This window comes from Scomber scombrus, chromosome 15, assembly GCF_963691925.1.
Source record: "Scomber scombrus chromosome 15, fScoSco1.1, whole genome shotgun sequence".
Lineage (NCBI taxonomy): Eukaryota > Metazoa > Chordata > Actinopteri > Scombriformes > Scombridae > Scomber > Scomber scombrus.
This window is the reverse complement of record NC_084984.1, coordinates 26,437,482-26,458,836: the sequence shown is the minus strand read 5'-3', so window position 1 is coordinate 26,458,836 and position 21,355 is coordinate 26,437,482. Positions and strand designations below refer to the sequence as shown.

The window sequence follows — 21,355 nt, the reverse complement described above, 5'->3', positions numbered from 1 at the left end:
AAATTAATTTATCAATATGTCCACCTGTCATAAACATCTACTGAGATAAGGTGTCGTTTAAGATCTCCAGTCTTGTTACAGTGAGTTACAACAGCAGCAGTTTTATTCAATAGTTAGTTACACCACTTCTACAGTCATCATTTTGTCAGGTAGTAATTTTGTTTCAATTCCTCCTAGGGCTGGACGGCTCATTTTAAAACGAAATGTGATGTGATGAATATACACTGTGTATGATGGTGATTATAATAATAAGTCTGCGGACTGATGGAAGCAGCTTCTCCTCAGTCTGCGGGGAGGCTGTCAGCCGCCGCTGTTCCATACACTTCACACTGTCCAATTAAAGGGTCCATACAGCATCCACTTCATCACTCAGATTACTGCTCAGGTTAGCTCACTCTATCTCTGGTTGGACACCACTTTGACTCAGGGCTCACGAAGCACTCTTGCACTCAGTCCCAGCAGGGGCTCCCTGGAGCCGAAGCTTCGACCTTCAGCAGGATAATCACATGCACCCGACAGCTGAAAATTCTGTAGGGTTTTTCAGCTGTTAATCTTTGCCTTGCTGAACAGTGTCTTTCAGTTTAGGAAGAAAAATCAGATGCAACAAACCAGTCGTTTAATCTCAAAACTAGCCAATAATGTGCAGTATGGGTAATAAATCAATTGATTGATTAATTAATAACATTTAAAAATGTAACGTGAGGGTTCAGTAAGTGGTGGTTGGATCACAAGCAAGGTTTGTAGTACTGCGTCAACTCAATGCTGTAGCCCTGTAGAGCCCTCTTCGTCGCCGTGTTCCCCCTGCAGAGCCCTACGCCATCACCTGACGTGCACATCCAAAAAAATGGAAAGGTCCACACTACCTCGTTTCCGACATTTTGGCAACAACAACTTTCACGATAGACCCTTCAGGAACCTCACACCCCCTAGTGTTTTGGCACTGAATTGCACAGCGCCATTCAACGCTGACTCAGAACTTCTAAAGGTTCACGACGGTGTCGAGGCAACGGCATACCTCCAGTGTCGAGTTGATGCAGTACTATAAACCTGGCTTTATGAGACTGATAACTTTCTTAAGCAACTTCAACAACACTCCCTTGTTTACAAAGTCACATGTAGCCGAACTAGTCATTCAGAAGCTAGGAGGACTTAAACTGCAGTAAATGGGAGCAAACTACATGATTATTGTAACTGTTTACCAATGTTGATGTGAATATTTTGTTGTAGATATTTAAAAAAAAAAAAAAAAAAAAGTATAAACATAAATATGTAAATAATTAACTGTTTTAACATTGTAAATATGTTTTTAGAAAGTTAACTGAAATATATGAATTAACTTCTAAAACTTACAAAAATGTATCATCAGGAAATAAAAAATTGAATGAATCCATGTACTTCATAAAATTATAATACATATAATACATAAATTGCATAAACGTGTAGTGTTTCCATGCTGATGGCTTTACATGGTCAGTTTTCCAGCTGAATGCTTTTTCTCTTTGTGTCTTTTTTCCTACTTTGATGGAAAGAGGAAGAGATGGATCAGATGGATTAAGCTTTAATGGTTCTGACACCATAAAGATTTTATTAACATCATTAAGATTTTACCAGATAGAGCCATCAGAGGGGACTCAGAGGTCAAAGGTCAGATAGTATGGGATGGAACCGGCATATTTCCATATGTCATCTCCAGATAATGTGTGACCTTTGACCTCTGCCCTACTTTCTGCCTTGTTCCATTAGTTGTGAGTCAGTCTGGATAAAACAATGAGATTAAAGACAGACGACATACACTGGCTGTGTGAGAGTGTGCTCAGAGACTGATCTGATTTACTACTTTCCTATGAGGTTTACTGAAGATACATTAGAAAATATCTGCTTCTTTTATAAGAAGTGAAGTCAGGTACAAGCCTGCTGACATAAAAACTGAAGGACAGCTAATACCACTTTGATCCACTCTTTAAAATAAATATGAAGCTAGAGTCAGCAGTCAGTTAGCCTAGCTTCGAATAAAGACTGGAAGCAGGGGGAGGCAGCTAGCCTGGCTCTGTATAAAGATAATGAAGGTGGTCTTAATTAACAAAGCTGAATTAGTACCCCCAGGGGCCCCTGGACACTGAAGCTCATGTCTCCCAAATAGCTTTTATTTTATTAAGTTATTCTGTCAAGTAGAAACCTTGTAACTCCATATTTAGTTTTGGACATACTAGGTTTCTGACAGTGACCATAATTATCAACATCAAGAGACAAATAAGAACACACACAAGAACATACAGAGGAACAGTGAGGAAACTCTAACAGAAGAAGTTGCCAATATTTCTGCATGTTTCATCTAAAACCCAATTTTGAATTGAAAAGCTGAGTAATAGCACCAACATCCACCCACCAATCAACACCACCACCGCCAACAACAACCAACACCAACACCCACCCACATCCACCAACCAACACCACCAACAACAACCACCTAACAACCAACTAACAACAACCAACCAACAATCTATTTTTATTTAAAAGCCACCCAAGGATACTTTACAGAGTGAGCAAGAACAATCAAAGAAACCAAGCAATAAAAAAAACAACACTAATAGATCAATACTCATACCCAACAGCACAGGATGCATGCCCACATACTCACATTTATAAAACAGCCTTAAACTTGGGAGGTAAGAGAGAACAATTTTATAGATTTGTTACAATGGAGAAAGAAAATCCAGTCTGAAGAGGTGAGTTTAAAGTAGTGATTTAAATGAAGCAGCCGATGTGCACTGAGGAATATCCTGAGAGAGCGTTCCAAAGATTAGGAGCCGCCACAGTGAAAGCCCTCTCGCCTACAGTGCGGAGCCTGGAAGGGGGAGTGATAAGTAAGTGGGCATCAGAGGAATGTAGTGTGTGTCGAGGTGTGTAAGGTTGGAGAAGGATAGATAGGTAAGAAGGTGCCAGACCATGGAGTGATTTGTAGACGAGAAGGAAGCAGCAACTGTGATATTGTTACCTTAGTTCAGCGAAATGTGGCACTAATGGCTTTCCATATGTGTGTGCTGCTATCTGCAAGTGTGTCCCTGCTCCTTCCTCATTGTGATGCGAGTGGTGCTGGCGTGTCAGCTGATGTGCTGACAGTCTCCTTCAGCAGCGTGTCCGTGAAAACATTAAAGGAGTCTCGCTGCCATTCAGTGATTATCTCTGTGATCCCTCGCTCTTTACACGTCTCTGTGACCAACACTCCAATCTGCTGTGTGGACGTTTCCCCCCCCACTACTGCTGTTTCTTCTTCTTCTTCTTTTGTCTGCTTGTGTTCAGCGCTCGTGTTTCTGCTGATCGTCTTGTTTTCTGTTTCTTTTGTTTTTAGCTCCTGAATCCAGAGGTCATTCTGATTTACATTTTTATTTGTGTGTGTGTATGTGTGTGATGCCGCATATGAATCAGACAAATTTCTTTGTGCTGCAGGTAGAACTTGCTTAATAAACTCTACACTCTTATAAAATGGAATTATCATTTAACTATGTATTTATTGGTTGCATTTAAGCTCAAATTAGTAGTACTTTAGATTGGGGAGAGCAAGTCCTTCTTCCTTGTTAGCTATTTTAAGTGTCTTCATTTTGACTCCTGATTTTTTTTTTTTATTGTTTAAAACAGACTCATTATTTATGAAATGAGTCAAAATAGGCCATAATACCAGATCCTGTAAATGTATTGAATATTTTTTCAATAATAAAATGTACATAAGCATTTTAAAGTAACGTTAAACTTGTAGATGGTGCAACAACTTGAGTTCAAATCATTAAATGATTGCTTTTTTTTTCCTTAAATGACTTCCTGAAGTGTAAATCAGCTCATAGTGATTCATGTCAGACTGATTAATGAGGTTAAATGACTAAATGTTCATTTATAATCACGGATTAACAGTTTTACCCAGTTTTACAAATGATGTGTGTGTGTGTGTGTGTGTGTGTGTGTGTGTGTGTGTGTGTGTGTGTGTTTGTGTGTTTGTGTGTCAGCGCCACAGGGCATGCTGATTTAACTTCCTGTCTCTTGAAGGAAATCGTTTTGTCATTCTCTGAGAACCCTCCAGTCTGTAGGTCGACCTGAGGGCAAAACAACCTGCCCCACTGCAGGAGGTTGTGTGTGGGGGGTATAAACAAACTGGGCCCATATCTCTCACTCTTGTCTTTGTACAGTGGGCTGCTCAAGCCACCCACAGAGCGAGCGGCCCACAGGATTTCTCCTGATGTTACTGATGGCCAATCCCACTACGCGTGTGTTGAGTTTGTCTTAGATCAGACCTGAAACTTTTGACTTATTGATTTTTTTTTTTAAAGCCAGCGCTTAGACACTATTCAAACAGACAATCATTTATGTCAGTGGATTAAAGACAGTGTGACATCATCAGGTCTATCAGAACAGGAACTGCCACTTCAGGCCTGAAATTCATGAGTTTCCACTTCCATAACCTGCTCATGCTCACTGTTGACTTTTTGCAGTGGTCAAAGTGGTTAAACATCATGTAAATGGGAAACTCTATTCCATGTCAGGCCCGGAGGCAGGAGGAAGTCCAGGTGGTCTGGAGGACCACAAGAACAACTTGAGATGTCTCACATGCGCCAAAAAACCGTCCTCAGAATAAAAGAACAGCAAAAATACACTAAATGTTATCCTATTAGGAAAGAAAAATAATCACTGTAAAGTTTTCTCAGAGCATTTTGAGCAGTTAAATCCGGATAAGGTGAACAAACTTACAAACCTCCATGATGTATCCTTCCGCCACAGCTCAATGAGGTAGTGAGGAACTTCATTCCAGGGTAAAAAAAACAGGGAATCTCACACTAAACAGGCTTTAACGTTAGAAGATACTGACTCGATTGAGCTAACTCAAAGTGCTGATTCACCTTTTTAGCTTCAGCCTAACTTTGGAATGTGTATCTGCATATTCCCATTTCTGTCACTGTAGTGACGTTCCCAGAGAATCGCTTCGGGGTTATTTATGGAGTGTGGGAATTGTTACAGCTACTGAGACCCATTTCCATGTACATGATGGCATGTCAGTATTGTATTAAGACACAAATATTTTAAGCCCAGTGATATGACACCAGAAAACAGCATTCATTTTTGATTTGAAGCCAATTTTGGAAAGCACAGACGGATGATGTTGGTTAGTTTCTACATCAGAAAAATTAGGGGTAGGGTTATTCAGATCCATTTTCACTGTAAGAAGCTGTGTTCTCAATAATAGCCTATCCTGATTTTCTCCCATTTACCTTGTTACTGGGAGAGCTGCGAAAAGTAGCTGAGAAAGTAGGAGAGCTGTGTGGCTTAAGTGGCTGCCTGCTGGGATTTCACTTCAACAGGTGCAAAGGAAAAAAGAATAAGCTTGTGGATTGACACATTTATTGAAACAGAAGCTGCAACATAAAGTGAAATTTAAGTGTGTGCTTCTAACTTTGTGCCGACAGTGGTAAAGAACCTTTTCTGTCTCAACATGATAGTGACCTACTACACAAAGCCAGGACCATAAAGAAAAGCTTTTCCCAGTTGGATGTTGAATAACTGACCTTCACACTGCCCTGACTTCAACCCCATCCAACACCTTTTTCCAAAAGACTGTAATACTGACCGTGAGCCAGACCTTATCACCCAACTTCATCACTAATGCCTCCCGTCTGCCAGGTTCTAAAATGTGCTGGAAAGCCTGAAACCAGAAGAGTGAAGAGATTATAATGCCTGTGGTTTGGAATGACATGTTGAACTATCACTTATGGCTGGAATGTTCCGGTTCACTGAATCTCGTAATGTGTACCTTGGTTCAGCTTTTCACTCACCTTTTTCTCTCTCTCTCTCTCTCTCTCTCTCTCTTTCTCTTTCTTCTCTCAGAGCCCGGTGTGAGCAGGAACCCCCAGTTCCTCCAGCGTCCGTCAAGAGTAACGGCTCTGCTGGGAACCGACGCCATACTGGAATGTTCCGCCTCGGGATACCCGACTCCAAGTATCCAGTGGAGGAGAGGAGAGGAACTGATTCAGAGCTGGTCTGTCTAACTGACTGTCTGTCTGTGTTTATATTACACATGAGGAATAGTACATATTCTATGATTAACCTCCATGGTAACCATCCCAACATCAAACACATAGTTAGCCCACACTAATGAACTTAAATGAGCCCAAAATTGAACTACATGGCTGAATGACATGAGGTATGGTGATATTCTGTATTTTTCTTGTTAACAAATCCCATGTGCAGAGCCAATCTAATACTGAATTGAGCTTCTAATAAGTATTATGTGTGTAGCAAAGCGTGATATATCTTATTCCTCTGGGCCGTAGAGCTCCGTTATTGTCCAGAAACTATTTAAAGCACGTCAATGAGTCACACTGTTGCACTGGATGACAGCTCACTTCATTATCATGAACAAACACTTTAGTTTACTTTAACTCAATCCCACACATACCACCCTGCTAACAGAAATACTAATTAGAGCAATGAATGTGTATGAATCCGCAGCTGAAAATAGTCCCTAAGAAATGTAGTGTTTCCTCTAAAAACTACAGTGCCCAGCTGTTTGGGGTTATTAATCCAATTCAATTGTATTTATAGCGCCAAATCACAACAAAAGTTATCTCAAGACACTTTTCACATAAAGCAATTATAGACTGTACTGTTTAATTTAATTTAAAGAGATACAACTTTAACCCATGGCAATGACAGTGGCAATGAAACACTTCCCTTTAACATGAAGAAACCTCAAGTAGAACCAGGCTTTAGGTGGACGGCTATCTGCCTTGACTTGGTTGAGAAAGAAAGGAAGAGGAGAGAATGTGAACATTTCTCACTTCCTGTTATACTGTGAGAAAATATATGGATTTGAGAGAGGTTTTCTTGGACAAAATAATACATATCCTGAGTTTATTCATCCCCCTGACCCTCAGACACTGCCCTATCTGTGTGGGGAGAGGAGTCAATGTAGGGCAATAGCTGCAAAATATGTTCAGTATTATCAAACACTAATGGCGCTTTTCCACTACACCGTTCCAGCACGACTCGCCTCGGTTCTTTTTGCGTTTCTACTAGGGAAAGTACCTGGTACCTGATACTTTTTTAGTACCTGCTCTGGTGAGGTTCCAAGCGAGCCAAGCCGGTACTAAAATGTGACGTCGACACACTGCTGGCCTCTGATTGGTAGTTGTCGCTGGAAGCGTCATGAGCCGTCCCACACAAGAATCAAACCCAGCATTTTTAAATACCGGCAGCAGCGTTACAACCATAGACTGTATATAAGAAATGGACGTAACATCCGTGATGTCACCCATTGGTTTGTGGACTGCTGCTCGGAAGCCAATAGTTTCGGATCTGGGCAGCGCCATCTTGAAAATTTCCGGTGCATGCTGGGAAAAATAAAAACACGGATTCTACTTATATGGGCATCACGAGGGGCATGAGGCGCCCTCCTGAACCTGTAAACCAATCAACCTGTCAATCATGACGTAGCCACACCCTAATGCATACACTGCTTTATCGCCAAATATAAAATCAGGGAGGCCAAAATTTCACAAATGAACATCATACTGCATTGAAGAAGGCTTTAAACTAGCGATTGAGACCATAAACACATTTTGAAAACGTTTACTGAGGTTAGAAATCAAGTGAGAAGTTGGTGAATTCTCCATTGACTTGTATAGAGACGGAAGTCCTTTTGACACCAAAACGGTCGCCCCCTGGCGGCCTTTTGATAGAATGCAGTTTTAAGTTACTTCCGGGTTGGCATCATTTCAGAGGACCGGAACTCCCCGCCTGGTTACAACCATACGGCTCAATTTTCTTGAGACAGTCAGAAAGCCACAAACAGCAGCAAGTACACCACTGCCTCAATGTCCTCCATGGGTTTATGTGTTTTGTGTCGCGTATAAAACGAAGTCACGGCAGTTTCGCGGAGCCGTGGCATGACGACCCCTCCCACGTTGAGTAGGTACTTTTTGTAATGGAAAAGGTCTGTTCTGGAACCGTACCGAGTCGAGGCGAGGCGAGGCAAGTCGTGCTGAAACTGTGTAGTGGAAATGCGCCATAAGAGAGGCCATGCTCCTCATCCGTGAAAATAGCCTTTTAATATATTATATTGTATTGGTATGTTGTTGTTGTTCATCTTGTATATTTATTCCTAATCATCTCTCAATATTAATAATCTTCTGGACTGCTTGGGCAACATAGATTTCTAATCGGTCATGCAAATAAAGTTGATCAGAGAGAACTCTCTCCTTCTTTTAACGACTTCTTGCTAATCTCACATGTGTTTATTACTCTGGCTTTGTAGTTAGCTTAACTGCTAATTTAGCTTAGCGAACAGCACTTACTGCTAACCGCTAATTTAGCTTAGCAGCTAGCAATGGCTTCTCTCCCTCCCTCTCACTCCCCTGCTCTCTCTTACTATATACGCCTTGCATTTTAGCTATTCATAAGCTTCCTTTAGTTATAATAGTATGCAATTAATGTAGTTCATTTGGAGTTGTGGAGGTGAGGCTGCACAACATGAAAACCTTATTATTAGCTAATGAAGTTAGTCAGCTCTCTGTAGCTGTTGCTAGCCAACCTAGCATAGCCCCTACGCCCCCCGGTAGTTCTCCAGCAGCTTGGAAACCATGGCGGCTGGGTGACTGTCTGAAGGAAGCGTAGCCCTAAGCTGAAGCCCACGGTTCACCACCAACTGGTTCAGGTTTCTAACGGGTTCTCCCCACTCATCAGTGCACCTGCTGATTATAGGCAGCTGCGTTGATAGAAATGTGAAGTTAGCAACACCGGCTAACATTGCCAAATGTAGCCTATACCTGGGACCAGAGCAGTGACATATAATCAAATTTGAAACTGCTGACTAAGGATAAACGTAAATATGGTACAATTGTTCGTCATGTTGGCGGGAATGCCTCCCCTGGCCTTACGCCAATTTGAGGTCATTAAAATGAATGTAGAGTCTGTGTGTACATTTGCAAACACAATGTCGGACTATGTAGTTTTCTCTGAGCTTGTGTGTAGCCGCATGCTATCATTCAACAGCTGGTGGGGGAGATGGTGTAGATGTGGGCTTCATGGATAATTGGCAGAAATATGCACAAATATGAATTTATTAGTAGACCAAAAACATGTCAACCCAGAGTTAAGACCAGGAGGCAGAGTCAAATTATTGAACCTGTTAAAAAAATAAATAATTACACATTGGTGAGTTATTTGAATAATTATATTGTCAGTAGGATCCAGTGGGCTTGGGGCGGAGACACACACACACACAGGGTGAGAAAGTCAAAAGGTATTGAGAGACGGATTAACACATTGTTGATTTTTCTCCATTCGCAATATTTGTTCATAATAAGAAAAATATAGAATATCACCACACTGATCGCTTATGAATAAAAGGCAAACATAAAAATGAATGTTTAATGATTTCTGTAAGCTATCAACTGATAAAACAAACATGTATAAAGCAAACATTAAAATGAGCTCACTGTTTGTCTCTGTGTAGGAATAAGAAGTACTCTCTGCTGGCGGGAAGCAACCTGATCATCAGGAGTGTCACCGACGACGACTCCGGCAGTTACAGCTGCACAGCCGCCAACAAGAACAATAACATCACTGCAAACACAGAGCTGAGTGTGCTAGGTAAGAAACCAGACGTGCTTTTTGGTTTTGTGGATATTTTGCCTTTATTTTGATAGTGGCAGTAGAGAAGTGACAGTTTTAAAATCTTAAACCACCCACCTAAACCTACTTCTAACATTAACACTCAAACAAGACTCTCAAGTCCTCACAAGGATAGAAGAGTAAGAATTACACGCACGCACGCACGCACGCACGCACGCACGCACGCACGCACGCACGCACGCACACACACACACACACACACACACACACTACACCTACACACACACACCTACACCTACACCTACACCTACACACACACACACACACACACACACACCTACACACCTTCACACCTTCAGACCTTCAGTTTTCAGTGCTGTGTGGAAATGATAGAATGAAGCTGTGTCACTTCTCAAAGCTCCTGAGGGGAAGGGATATAAAAAAAATAAAAAAATAAAAAATCCTAACTGGACAATGCTAACAGCCAAACATCCACCAAAAACAATAAAAATAAATAAAATAGAATAAAATAAATCCTCGGCGGGCAGAAAGCGTCCCGTCTGCAGACACTCTCGGGGACGGAGAATCACATCCAGAATCAAATGCGGTCATGAAATATGAAATCGGAGTCGTCTGCTTGAGGAGATTTTCATAAATAAAATATGTTTGTATTTATTGTCTGACTGCTTCTCAGCAGCTGGTGGATTCAGACTGAAGCTGTTCATTTATTCACGTGTATCCAGACACCTGAGCAGCAGCTGATTGTTGGTTTTGCGAGGAGTGAATGCCTAAAAAAACAGATATTTCAGATGAAATCTTGTTGGATTTACATGACAAATAACAAAATATAGGCAGCAGTTTCCCATAAAAAGACTATGTTAACATAAATATTACCATCCTGAGGCTAATATTTATAACACTGCTGCTTTTATGTTGCAAAAAACACCCTATATAACAGCTTTTTTATATTTCAGCCTGGAAATTTGAAGGCTGAAAATGCCATTAAAATGGTTTCTGTACTTGAACCCTTGTTACTGCTCTCATGAGCCTGCACTTTTCTAAAAGGGAACTTCACTATTAAAATGGATGAATTAGTCTGAGTGATATTGCATCAGATTGAGGGGAAAAAAGGGGAAATTTTGTGTTTTTTTCTTGCATTTTTAAAGATTTACTTTTTTCATTTCAGTGTTAGGATTTGTTTACAGAATAAACAGCTGTTGAAGAAACAGCTGCAAAAACAATGACTCAAGGCTGTCATCTCCTCATTCCTTCATTCTTTTGTTTTGTTTTTGTCTTCAGCACTTTAACAGATTCAGTTTGACTCTCTAACTAAAATCTCAAGCTGTTACAATCCAGAGGAAAGAACTGATAACAATCTCTATATGAACAAAATCTCATATCTTGACACAGGTCATTTATATCCCAATAAAGATACATATCCCAATAAAGCACATTTTAATACAATGAATATATAGTTGTTCCTTGCCCTTTCGTTTTCCGTCCATCCTTTTTTTACTCCTGAGGTTTGTGAAACACTTAAAGTCACATAACCAGTGTAGTTGTCATCAGCTGGAGTACTTCACCTGGGTCTCTGTCTCTGCTGGAGTGCTCCGCCTGGAGAGAGAATAGTAGAGTAGAGTAAGAGAGTAGCGCTACCATAAATGACAGTAAGCATTAAAACTAATTGATAAACATTGCTGGTATTACTCTGTACTGATATTTTAAATATATTTTTGGAGTTAAAAAAAAGTGTACTTAAAGTCAATACATTCATAAAAAATGCTAGAATTAAACATCAGTCAAAGAGGAGTCACTTAAAGACACTACTCAGTTAAAAAATAAAATATGATATTTAGCTATCATAATATTTTCTGGTATTAAAAGCTAAATGTAGCCTTAATGTTTTTATTAAAAGCATAATAACATAGCATTTTAATTTTTATATATAAGAGTACAATTAGTTTAGATAGCCCAAAACCAGGTAGATAATAATGTGTTATTTTCTCAATTGTATTGGCATATTTCCTTTTACGCTTAAAAAAAAATATATTTGTGTGTGTGTGTGTGTGTGTGTGTGTGTGTGTGTGTGTGTGTGTGTGTGTGTGTGTGTGTGTGTGTGTGTGTGTGTGTGTGTGTGTGTGGAGAGCCAGCAGGAAGTGAGAGGGCTCAGATAGACTTGGTAATACTCGTGTTCTATGGAGCTAAAAATGAGGCTTCCTGCCCAGTGAGCCACGTTCACTGCAAAAATTAGAGTGGCAACACAGTATCCACTTCCCTCCATATATCCATGCTACCTTATCCTCATGTAATAACTGTCAATTTGTGGCATATCTAAGCGATAATGATGGAATGTCAAAAGTTTGTGGAGTAAATGTGCGCTTGTGATACACACATCTTTGATTACTGCACCTACAACTACACCAGATATGTTTGCGCCTGCTTTAATGAAACAGAGGCCTTTTTTTCTCTCTCTCTCTCTCTCCGAGCAGAGTTGAAATCAAACAGAAGCAGCTGTTGTTTGTTCGACTCTCGGGAGAAAATCTGCAAATTAACCTTCGGGTGTTTTCTGTATTCCTTCCAGCTGGGCCTCCCCTGATCCCCCCCCTGTCCTTTCATGTCTTTGTCTCTGCGTCCCCGCACCAACACCCCCCCGCCCCCCCCACCCTCCGAAATATGTCTCTGTGTTCACATCGCATTCTGTTTACACTGAGCTGCCTGCAAACATCACACAGTGTTTACAATAAACAGGAGGAGTCTGTCTGGCATCTGATCATATTAAGCGCTGCATTCTGACACGTCAACATTTAGCATGTGAACATCCAGCCAAGAGCGGCTTTGAACATCATCAGTGAGCTAGATGAGCAGAGTCAGAGCGGGGTCAAAATATATATGAAGGAAAAGGACTCTTCACAGCACAACTTGCCAGTGAACATCTTTAACAGAGACTACAGGGATACAAGGAGCTTTATTGTCACCACAGTTACACTTCTCAGTTCAAATGCTACTTATGATGACATGAGATAGTGTTTGCCAGGACTTTTGTGATAAGACAGCGTAAGAGCGAAGAGAATTATTAAAGATTCCCTGCTGACATGTGTTAAGAGATTTAAAAACACTCTTCTTGTTTCTGGATAATTAACACTTTAAAATCCTTACCATGACGTCCACTCATTCTCCCTCATTAAAAAGTCCAGTATCTACGAATGTGTAAATATATTTCAAGTCATCACCTACTTCACTGTAAAGTCTATTCTCTTTGTATGTGCAGTGGAGGTTATAAGTTTTCACATCACATTTGATGAGACGGGAAGGAGCCAGGATCATTGCACACTTGTAGATAGTATAAGAGATTTATATAATTATACATTATTTTAGAGATTTATTGTATATAGACATTTATTTTATTTTAATTTAATTTTTTATCACTTTCATTACAAGGCTACATTTTGAATTTCCCCCTAGGGGGATCAATGAAGTGTACCCTAAATTATCTTATCTTCATTTGCATATTGGATCAGTATAAGCTTCTAAATGAGTTGTGATGTCACAAATTAAGCTTGTAGGCTCCGACCCTTAAAATCAGATTTTCAATCAACTCAAATAAACTCAAACCTCCAACTGGAACAGAAAGGAAAACAACATTTTGATTGAAGGAGAACTTTAGACTTTAGACCAATTACATTTTAGGTTAAAAAATATTTTGTGAAAAGTTGAGTTGTCACAAGCTGTTGACAGTGTTGCTGCATTCATGGCTTGAACATGGCTTTTGACTGGAACTGTATATATACTTATCTAATATGCTGCAATACAGAAATACAAAATATACACAGTTCAGTAGTATTCACACAAAATATCACCTGCGGTTTCAATTAAAGTTGTTATTGTTTCTGCTCGCTGTATATAAACATTTTTATCTGTCAAATGGTAGAAAGGTTTCAAAGTAAAAAATCCATAAGTGTTATTTACATTGTTGTTACATTCTATTACTTTACTGTATTAATTTAACAAAGAACCTCCCAAATGCTACATTATTAAAAGAATAGTTTGACATTTTGGGAAATGTACATTCTTTCTAAGAGTTAAATACAATAAAGCTGTGTGTCTCTGTAGTCAGTATTTGCTTTTAAAATAGTTTAAATAGTCAATTACAGCAGAGCACAGACTCACAAAGATGCCACAATACATTGCAATAAGAACAACACAGTCACATCATTTTGGCTGAGAATATAACAACCATTGGCCAGTGCACTCAGTATTGCTCTAGAAAGTAGAAAAGTTAGAGTTCAGGTTAATTGAACCATAAATAATAAATGTGCACCCTCACAACAACAGTTTAAATATAACATTCCAACATCATTCACAGAAGTTAAGACAGCCACTTTATTTAAAATGACTACGCCACTGCCATTACTGCTATGTAAGTGAGGCTCTGGTAAAATGCATTCACCATGACACTCTAATAAACTTACAACTGCAAAGGTCCATCAGATAGGATGAAATGAAGAAAGAGACAGCATTAGAAAAGCAGGAGGAAAAAGAAGATTCAAAGTAAGGAGGAAAGAAAAGTGAAATCCATTTTCAAAAATGTAAAATTGAAAGCAGACGTGAAGCTGGTGTGATGAGTAATTTCAGTGTTTATGATAAACACAGGTTGGCTGATGTTGAAGCCTTGCTGCACTTTGTGTATTTTAATCTATTTCCTGTCATTTCTGAACTAAAATGCTCTTTGATAATACATTTCAGAGCTGAAGGAGACAGGGATTTAAACAGAGGTTGTTTTGCTTATCGTGTCGAGCCTCCAGCGATCTGTGAATACACTCTGGATTTATATATCACCCCCCCCCCCCCCCCCCCCCATGCCTGCCTGTTATCTCCCCCTGCCTCATCTGCAAATTAAATATACTTGATAAGGTGAACAGTTTACTTACACACTACATTTACACACTTTCCTTTGCATATTTATGGACTTCAGTGCAGGAATAACAAGCTAACAGGTACACACAGAGAGGAAATGTTGAACACTACAGCTCAACAGCAGAGTCATGTCACACACACCACTCTGCCCATCTCACTTTTTAACACTAATAACCCTCCTGTTTTCCTCGGGTCTATTTTGCATTAAACTAAAAAACGAGGTATAATTCATTTAAATGAGGCCAATTGACCATCATTTCTAAAAAAAATAAGTGTACAACATTCATAATACGTTGGAATGAAGTTGGCTTCCGATGGGAAGACAACAGTAGGGTTGAGCAAAAGTTTATAAAACTCGACACAGTGTGAAGTTTCACATTAAAATCCTACAGAAAAGTAATAGGTTCTGCTGTTGGAGCTGCTGGAAGGCTTTGAAGCATCTATGGAAGTGCTCAAAACAGCGGTGAAGTAGAAGTGAATGGAAATAATTAGTATAATGAAAAAATAATATCTGTTGAAAGTGAGAGTAGTAGAATGGTGAGTCAAGTATATTAGTGTTGTGGAAATAGACTGAGACTGAGTTATCTGCATACTGGCTATTTAATGGTATATTTATTGTGTATGATGATGTCAGAGTTGTAACAATGTAAGGGCAAATTAAACAAGGGAAGGCAGACAACAAGTTTTATTAAGTGTATAGTCATGTTAACAAATATATGTGCTCAGTGTAGAGAGATGTTGTGACATATTTACACACCTGCAACTCATTTATTTAGGTTGCCATATACAGTAAACTCAGTACAGTAAATATATGATCAAATTGAATTCTACTCCTTATGCCAGAGGTGTCCAAAATATTCCACTAAGGTTCATGTAGCTGCAGGGTTTCATTCCCACCAAGCAGGAGAACACCAGGCTTGACTCAATTAATCAGCTGATTTCAGTCTTCAGACAGCTGATTGGTTGAATTGTGTGTCATCATGATTGGTTGGAACAAAATCCTGCAGGCACACAGCCATTTATGGAATAGTTGGGACATGCCTGATCTTTACCCTCTAAAATGTTTGTCATTTGACATTTACTGTGTCCAAAAGTCTAATGAGGACATGCAGAAAGAGTTGAAGCTGGTGGTAAGAAGTTGGTTTAAAAAAAAAAAAAAGTCGTTGAATGTTAAACATAAAAACCTACGGATGAATTTTTAATAGAAAAGTTGGTTGTTGTTGGCCATGTGACAAGCTGACTTCTCCAGTCTCCGTCTTGCATTTGTATTAAACCAATAAAGTAGAAATATGTTGTGCTAATATGCCCCATTACACTTTGTTTTTGCAAATGGAGGCAGTTAGATGCTGATGAATATCCACAGCATGGTGATGTATGGAGATGTGTGTGTTCTGACTCCACAGGGCAGTGACCATGATTAGATGATTAGGATAACGAATGTGCGTGTTGTTTCCCATAATAATGAGCGCAGCCCGGCTCATTAGCTGGTTCCTGTTAGCGGCTTAATGAAAGCAGTGAGAAACGGGGCCGGTGCAGCGGCTATCATTCATATTCACTGTCAGCTGCGGCTGCTGGTGTTAGCGCCGGACGCTAATGGAAAAAAATCATACAGGGTGTATGAGAGAGTTTTCCTTTAACCAATGAGTCACATAGTGGACTGCTACAACAGCTCATACAACACTCCCACATGACAACCTGTTGACAATACTGTCCCATCACAATATACAGGTGCTATAGGGGTCTTATAGTGTTGTCATAAGGTTGTTCTAGTGTTTTTGGAGTGTTATTATAGTGTTTTATAAGGGTATTTTAGTGTTATTGTGGTGTTCTAATGTTGTTAGAAAGGTATTCTGGCAACTTGTTCCAGAGTTTTGGGGGGCTGAAAAGAAAAAGACCCGACCTCCCTTGTGCTTCAACCTTGATCCAAGCACAACTAGAAGCAACTGGTCAGTAGACCCGAGCGTCCTTGATGGAACGTGGTTGTAAAAGATCAGAGAGACATGTTGGAGCTAGCCCGTTTAATGATTTGTAGGCAAAGAGTAAAATCCTAAAATCAATTCTGAAATGTACAGGTAGCCAGGGAGCCAGGGGAAATGTGCTCTCACTCGCATGGTCTTGTTAAAAGACAAGCTGCAGCATTTTGGACCGACTGTAAGCGTGAAAAGAAGGCCTGGCTAACACCAACATAAAGGGCTTTACGGTAGTCGAGATAAAAGCATGTATAACTCTTTCAAAATCATTTGTTACAGTGTTGAGGCCTCCAGCATATAAATGAATTCTAATGGGATTGTCATGATCAGCAGATTCACTCACATGGGTGAATTCCCATTCCCAAATATTTTCCATGTCAAGTTCCTCCTTGGTTTTCACCCATCAATTTGCTATGTAGACCAATAGCAAGTCACTGCAACCATTTCAAAGACTTTAACATCTTCTGCTGCTTATTATGTAACGAAAGAGGAACAACATGAGTCAAGTTGGTGTAATGTTAAAAGTTACATTTCACCAGGCAGATCTTTATCATGATCATCAAGATCTTTAGCTCACTGCTTTCTTACTCCGGGAAACACAATGTCAGCGTTACTAATGTGCAACCTCAAATGATTGAGTCCATCCTGCAGTGCAACCACATCTGAGCTAAAGCTTTACACACTTGTTTAAAATGAGAGTTCTTTTAGTGTTAATTGAAACATTGCTTAAAAACCCCAAAACACACACACACACACACACACACACACACACACACACACACACACACACATATACATATACACAGACCGCTTCACAGCAGTGAAAAACAGATTGGTTGAGTCTCCGTGATCTGCGCTGATTGTGTCACTTCACTGTGGAATCATGAAGTACCTCTCCAGGAAAGATGACACACACACACGCACACACACACACACACACACACACACACACACACACACACACACACACACACACACACACACACACACACACACACACACACACACACACACCTCCTAGTTGTGGCTTGCGGGGCTCCTCTCCTGATTAATTACAGGCTCTGTGAATTACTGTGGGTGTTTTTAGAAAACATTTAACAAGCTGCCAAACTCCCCCGCTGCGCCGCCGGCCGGCCATGCCGCCAGTCGCCCGAAAAACACTGAACCACCGAGTGAAAGACATGAAAGAGAGACAGTAGAGAGAGGGAGCGCTGCCACGGAGCTCCTGCAGAGAGGGGGAAGTCTTCGCTAATACAGAGGGAGGATATTTGGTTTGTCAATATGTTCATAAGTCCAGCCAAAACTGCTCATCACTCACATATTTCAGACTTGTCCCTCTGCGGCTCCATATTGGGGTTTTTTTATCCAAAAAACAATTTCAGTTTAATCAGAGATATCCGGTGACATTTGACACACAGAGATTTTGTTAAATAATCTTCTGGCCAGTAGATCATCATGAAATCATTTAGAAACTGGGTGAAAAGGTCTTTAGATTTGTCATCTACTGTCATCTACTATCTAACATCGGGTCAAACTAGGCAGTGAACAATGAACTTCAACAAACTTCTGACAATATTATATCCGATTTTATACAGAGCAGTGCACAGACTATGACTTCTGTTGCTAACAGTTCAGACAGGAGGTCCCTGAGCAGAGGAAGAGCATTTGCTGGCAGTACTGTACTGAGAAAAAAAAGTCAATTTAACATAACAATGGGGCTGAGTCACATCTGGATCTGTTGAACGTCTCTCTGGCCTCATGTTCACTTTAACATATTTTAGTGTGAAATACCAACGTTTGATGACACAGGAGAACAGGGAGAAGCTGGTGTGATACTGGAGGAGAATATTAATATAAGGGATTTTACCAGATACAGAAAAAATACTCAGTTTGTACAGTATTACTGAGTATGTACAGTAATATTTATGACTATTTGAATATGAAAAGGTGCTCCTTAAAACTTGCTTGTACATAGTGTGGAAACTGCTCGTAGCTAAAGGCAGCATGACTTTTAATTCACCAAAATGTAAACAAATTTAGGGCGTTTTCACACCTATAATTGTCTTGCTCGGATCTGAATCAGTCAGATTCTGCAGGGTTCTAATAATGCCTCGTCCCAAGGTTACAAATACAGATAGTAGCTTTTCATTCCACGCCAAATCCCATGATATCCAGACTACATGATGAACTCTGCTTCTGTCTTTCTCTCTGTCTCAGAACTCTTAACCGTCCCTCAGTTAATCAGCGTCTCTTTGTGAACTCGCTCTGTGTTACAGATTAAAGTGTTGCCGGCTCTTTGCTCACGTATGTTCAGACTGTTTAATCCGTCTCAGTCCGTCCAGAGCTCTGCCGTCGCCACCGCTGCTCATTTCTTTCTGCCTGATCGCAGGTTTTTAATGCGCCCTCTGAGCGCCCCGGCCCGGCCGACGAATCAAATCAGCCTGACCTGTCCTTTGTCTCTTCAACTTTGTAATCCAGGATTAGAACTCAATCAAGTCACAGAGGGGAAAATGAAAAGGACTTAACGTGACTTTTCAGTGCGACTCTGACCCTGAGAGAACGGACCCGCTTTGTGTTTACTACCCATCGTGCCGCGTTTGATCTCCGAGTCAACAGCTGATTATCAAGAAAAGGAAGTAACCGCTTGTGACCTTCCTGTAGAGACGCCTCTTCCTCCACGGCTCGTTGCGGAGACAACAAACGTCTCACATGAAAGTGGAAAAAAACGTGAGCTCATCAGTTCCGGACATCTGTTCACTTTTACCATCTGTCTGCAGATTGGTTAGATGTTTTTGATGAATCTTGGGATATTCCCGTTCCTTCTCGGCAGTCAGATTGCCATCCGTTTCGTCCTTGTTTGCCGCCCTTAATCCTCCCATCTGTGGCTTCTTTTGTTTGGAAATTGATATTATGTAAAATAGCTCTCGCTGCTGGTTTTGGGAGTAATTTGAGAAGTGAATGTTATTCTAATGGGATCTTCAGTTTTAGTGCAATCTGTTTCTACCAACTGAATTTAAAAAGGTATTTCTCTTATTCCATCCTTATATACCTAAACAGTCTCGCTTCCGGCTGCTGTTTGTACTCAGCAGCTTCTCTGACCTTTCACCTTGCGTTGCTCTTTCGCAGCGTCTGTCAGCATCCTTCCCCGTCCTTCCTGCCTTTTTTGTCCACAGCGATTACCTTCACGCAGGCTTTCACCCGCTCGTCCGGACCGACGGCTCCGGCTGGGACCGACAGGTGAGGTCGGCCTCAGGTGCCTCGGCCCGCCAGCGTCTCTCAGCGGGAACCCGACTACGCCGATCTGACCGGATTTGGGTCAAGGCTGTCGGACAGCGAGGACCACACAGATCTAATTAGGCATTACAAATATCCACTGTGCCATCCTGCTACGATGACTGCCACCGCTGCCTGGTTAAACAGTTGCCGAGGCATCCAGCTGGAAGTCTGCAGTCCTGCTGTGAGCTGCAGTCGAGGAAGAAATCGTCCCCCCCCCAAAAAAAAGCACAGCTGTCTTTCACTTCTGTGTTCAGATAGCAGAGAAAAGTCAGTTTTTTTATCAGTGGTGACAGTGATGGAAATAGCAAAAAAATAATGTAAATTGTCAGTATCTTCAGTATAATGTACATTTCTACAACAGCAATGCCACCAGTACAACAACAGCCATGTCATACTCATATGTCACATACACATCCGCTGCTCAGTTTCTCCTTATGATGCAGATGTGCTTTTAAAGGCGCTAGAAGGCTTTTAGCATGAAACATACATGCAGCTGTTGAATTTTCTTGACAGTAGTTTGACAGTGATAAAAAAACCCAGCAAAGTAGAAGCACTTCTAGTTAAATATGAAAACAGTGATGAAAGTTAAAAACTGTATTTTTATGTAGGAAAAAGAAGGTGAATAGACTTGTGCTTATGGAATTGGTTTCCTTCGAAGTGTTGCAAAATCTCCACGCTTCAAAGTAAAAGCTGGTTTAAGGTTGTTTCATATTAAGAGCTAGTATCTGCAGTTGAGTAAAATAAAGGGAAGCCCATTATTATAACAGATTGTAGGAATGTTTTTTTTGTGGGATTCCCTGATGTTTTGTCCCTCGGCGCCACTGTAATCACTCTGCTCTGCTCTCTCTCTCTCTGATGGAAAATCCATTCACCTTAATTCTGTAGAAAAATGAGATTTAGCTTGTGTGTTGGTCTGCGTTGGGTCAGAGGAGGATCAGAGGAGAGGGACTTAAATAATGTTAGATATATTAAAAAAAAGATTCCACCAGCGTTTCATTGTGCTGCTGCGGTGTGCTTGAGCCTGGCACTGAAGCCTAACCAGATTACTGAGAGTTTGAGCTGCTTCAATTCAAACTCAACAAGTGTTAAATTCTAATCCTAAACGCCATTTTCGGTAATATTTATAGTCAGTATTTTTTCTGTTTTTATCTTAGTTTTTTATTGTTACAGCCACTGTATGAAAGTGTGAACAACCAGTATGATTTAGCACGGTTGCAGGCAACAGTTGATGCTGTGTCAGATTAAGCCAAAAGGTGAATTTATACATTCAAAGTAACAGATAAGAATTACATTCCTTTTTTGTCTGTGTTTTTGCCAATTAAGATCAAATTTTAAAAAACCCCCACTGTACACTGTACGCATGTAAAATACATGATGCATTGTTATACAGCAACCATCAAACACTGTACTGAGTAGAATCATCTCTGTCAGTGACAACATTAAAATGCTGCTTGTATGTTAATGCATCATGAATAAAAACCTACTAATACATTATGTAATGATATAACACTGATATGTGCTATTCTGCATAATAGGCCATTTCAATTTTGATACTTTCACTTTAATGTAAATGACATTTG

At 40.3% G+C, this 21,355-nt stretch overlaps 1 protein-coding gene across 1 annotated transcript in view; it reads left to right on the top strand.

Moving 5' to 3' along the window:
• The window catches only part of dcc (DCC netrin 1 receptor), a 185,162-nt gene that overhangs the window by 15,767 nt on the left and 148,040 nt on the right, over nt 1-21,355 (top strand). The window contains exons 4-5 of the mRNA XM_062434208.1: nt 5,869-6,019; nt 9,497-9,633. Coding sequence (XP_062290192.1) covers nt 5,869-6,019; nt 9,497-9,633 — 288 coding nt within the window. The remainder of the gene's footprint in view (nt 1-5,868; nt 6,020-9,496; nt 9,634-21,355) is intronic.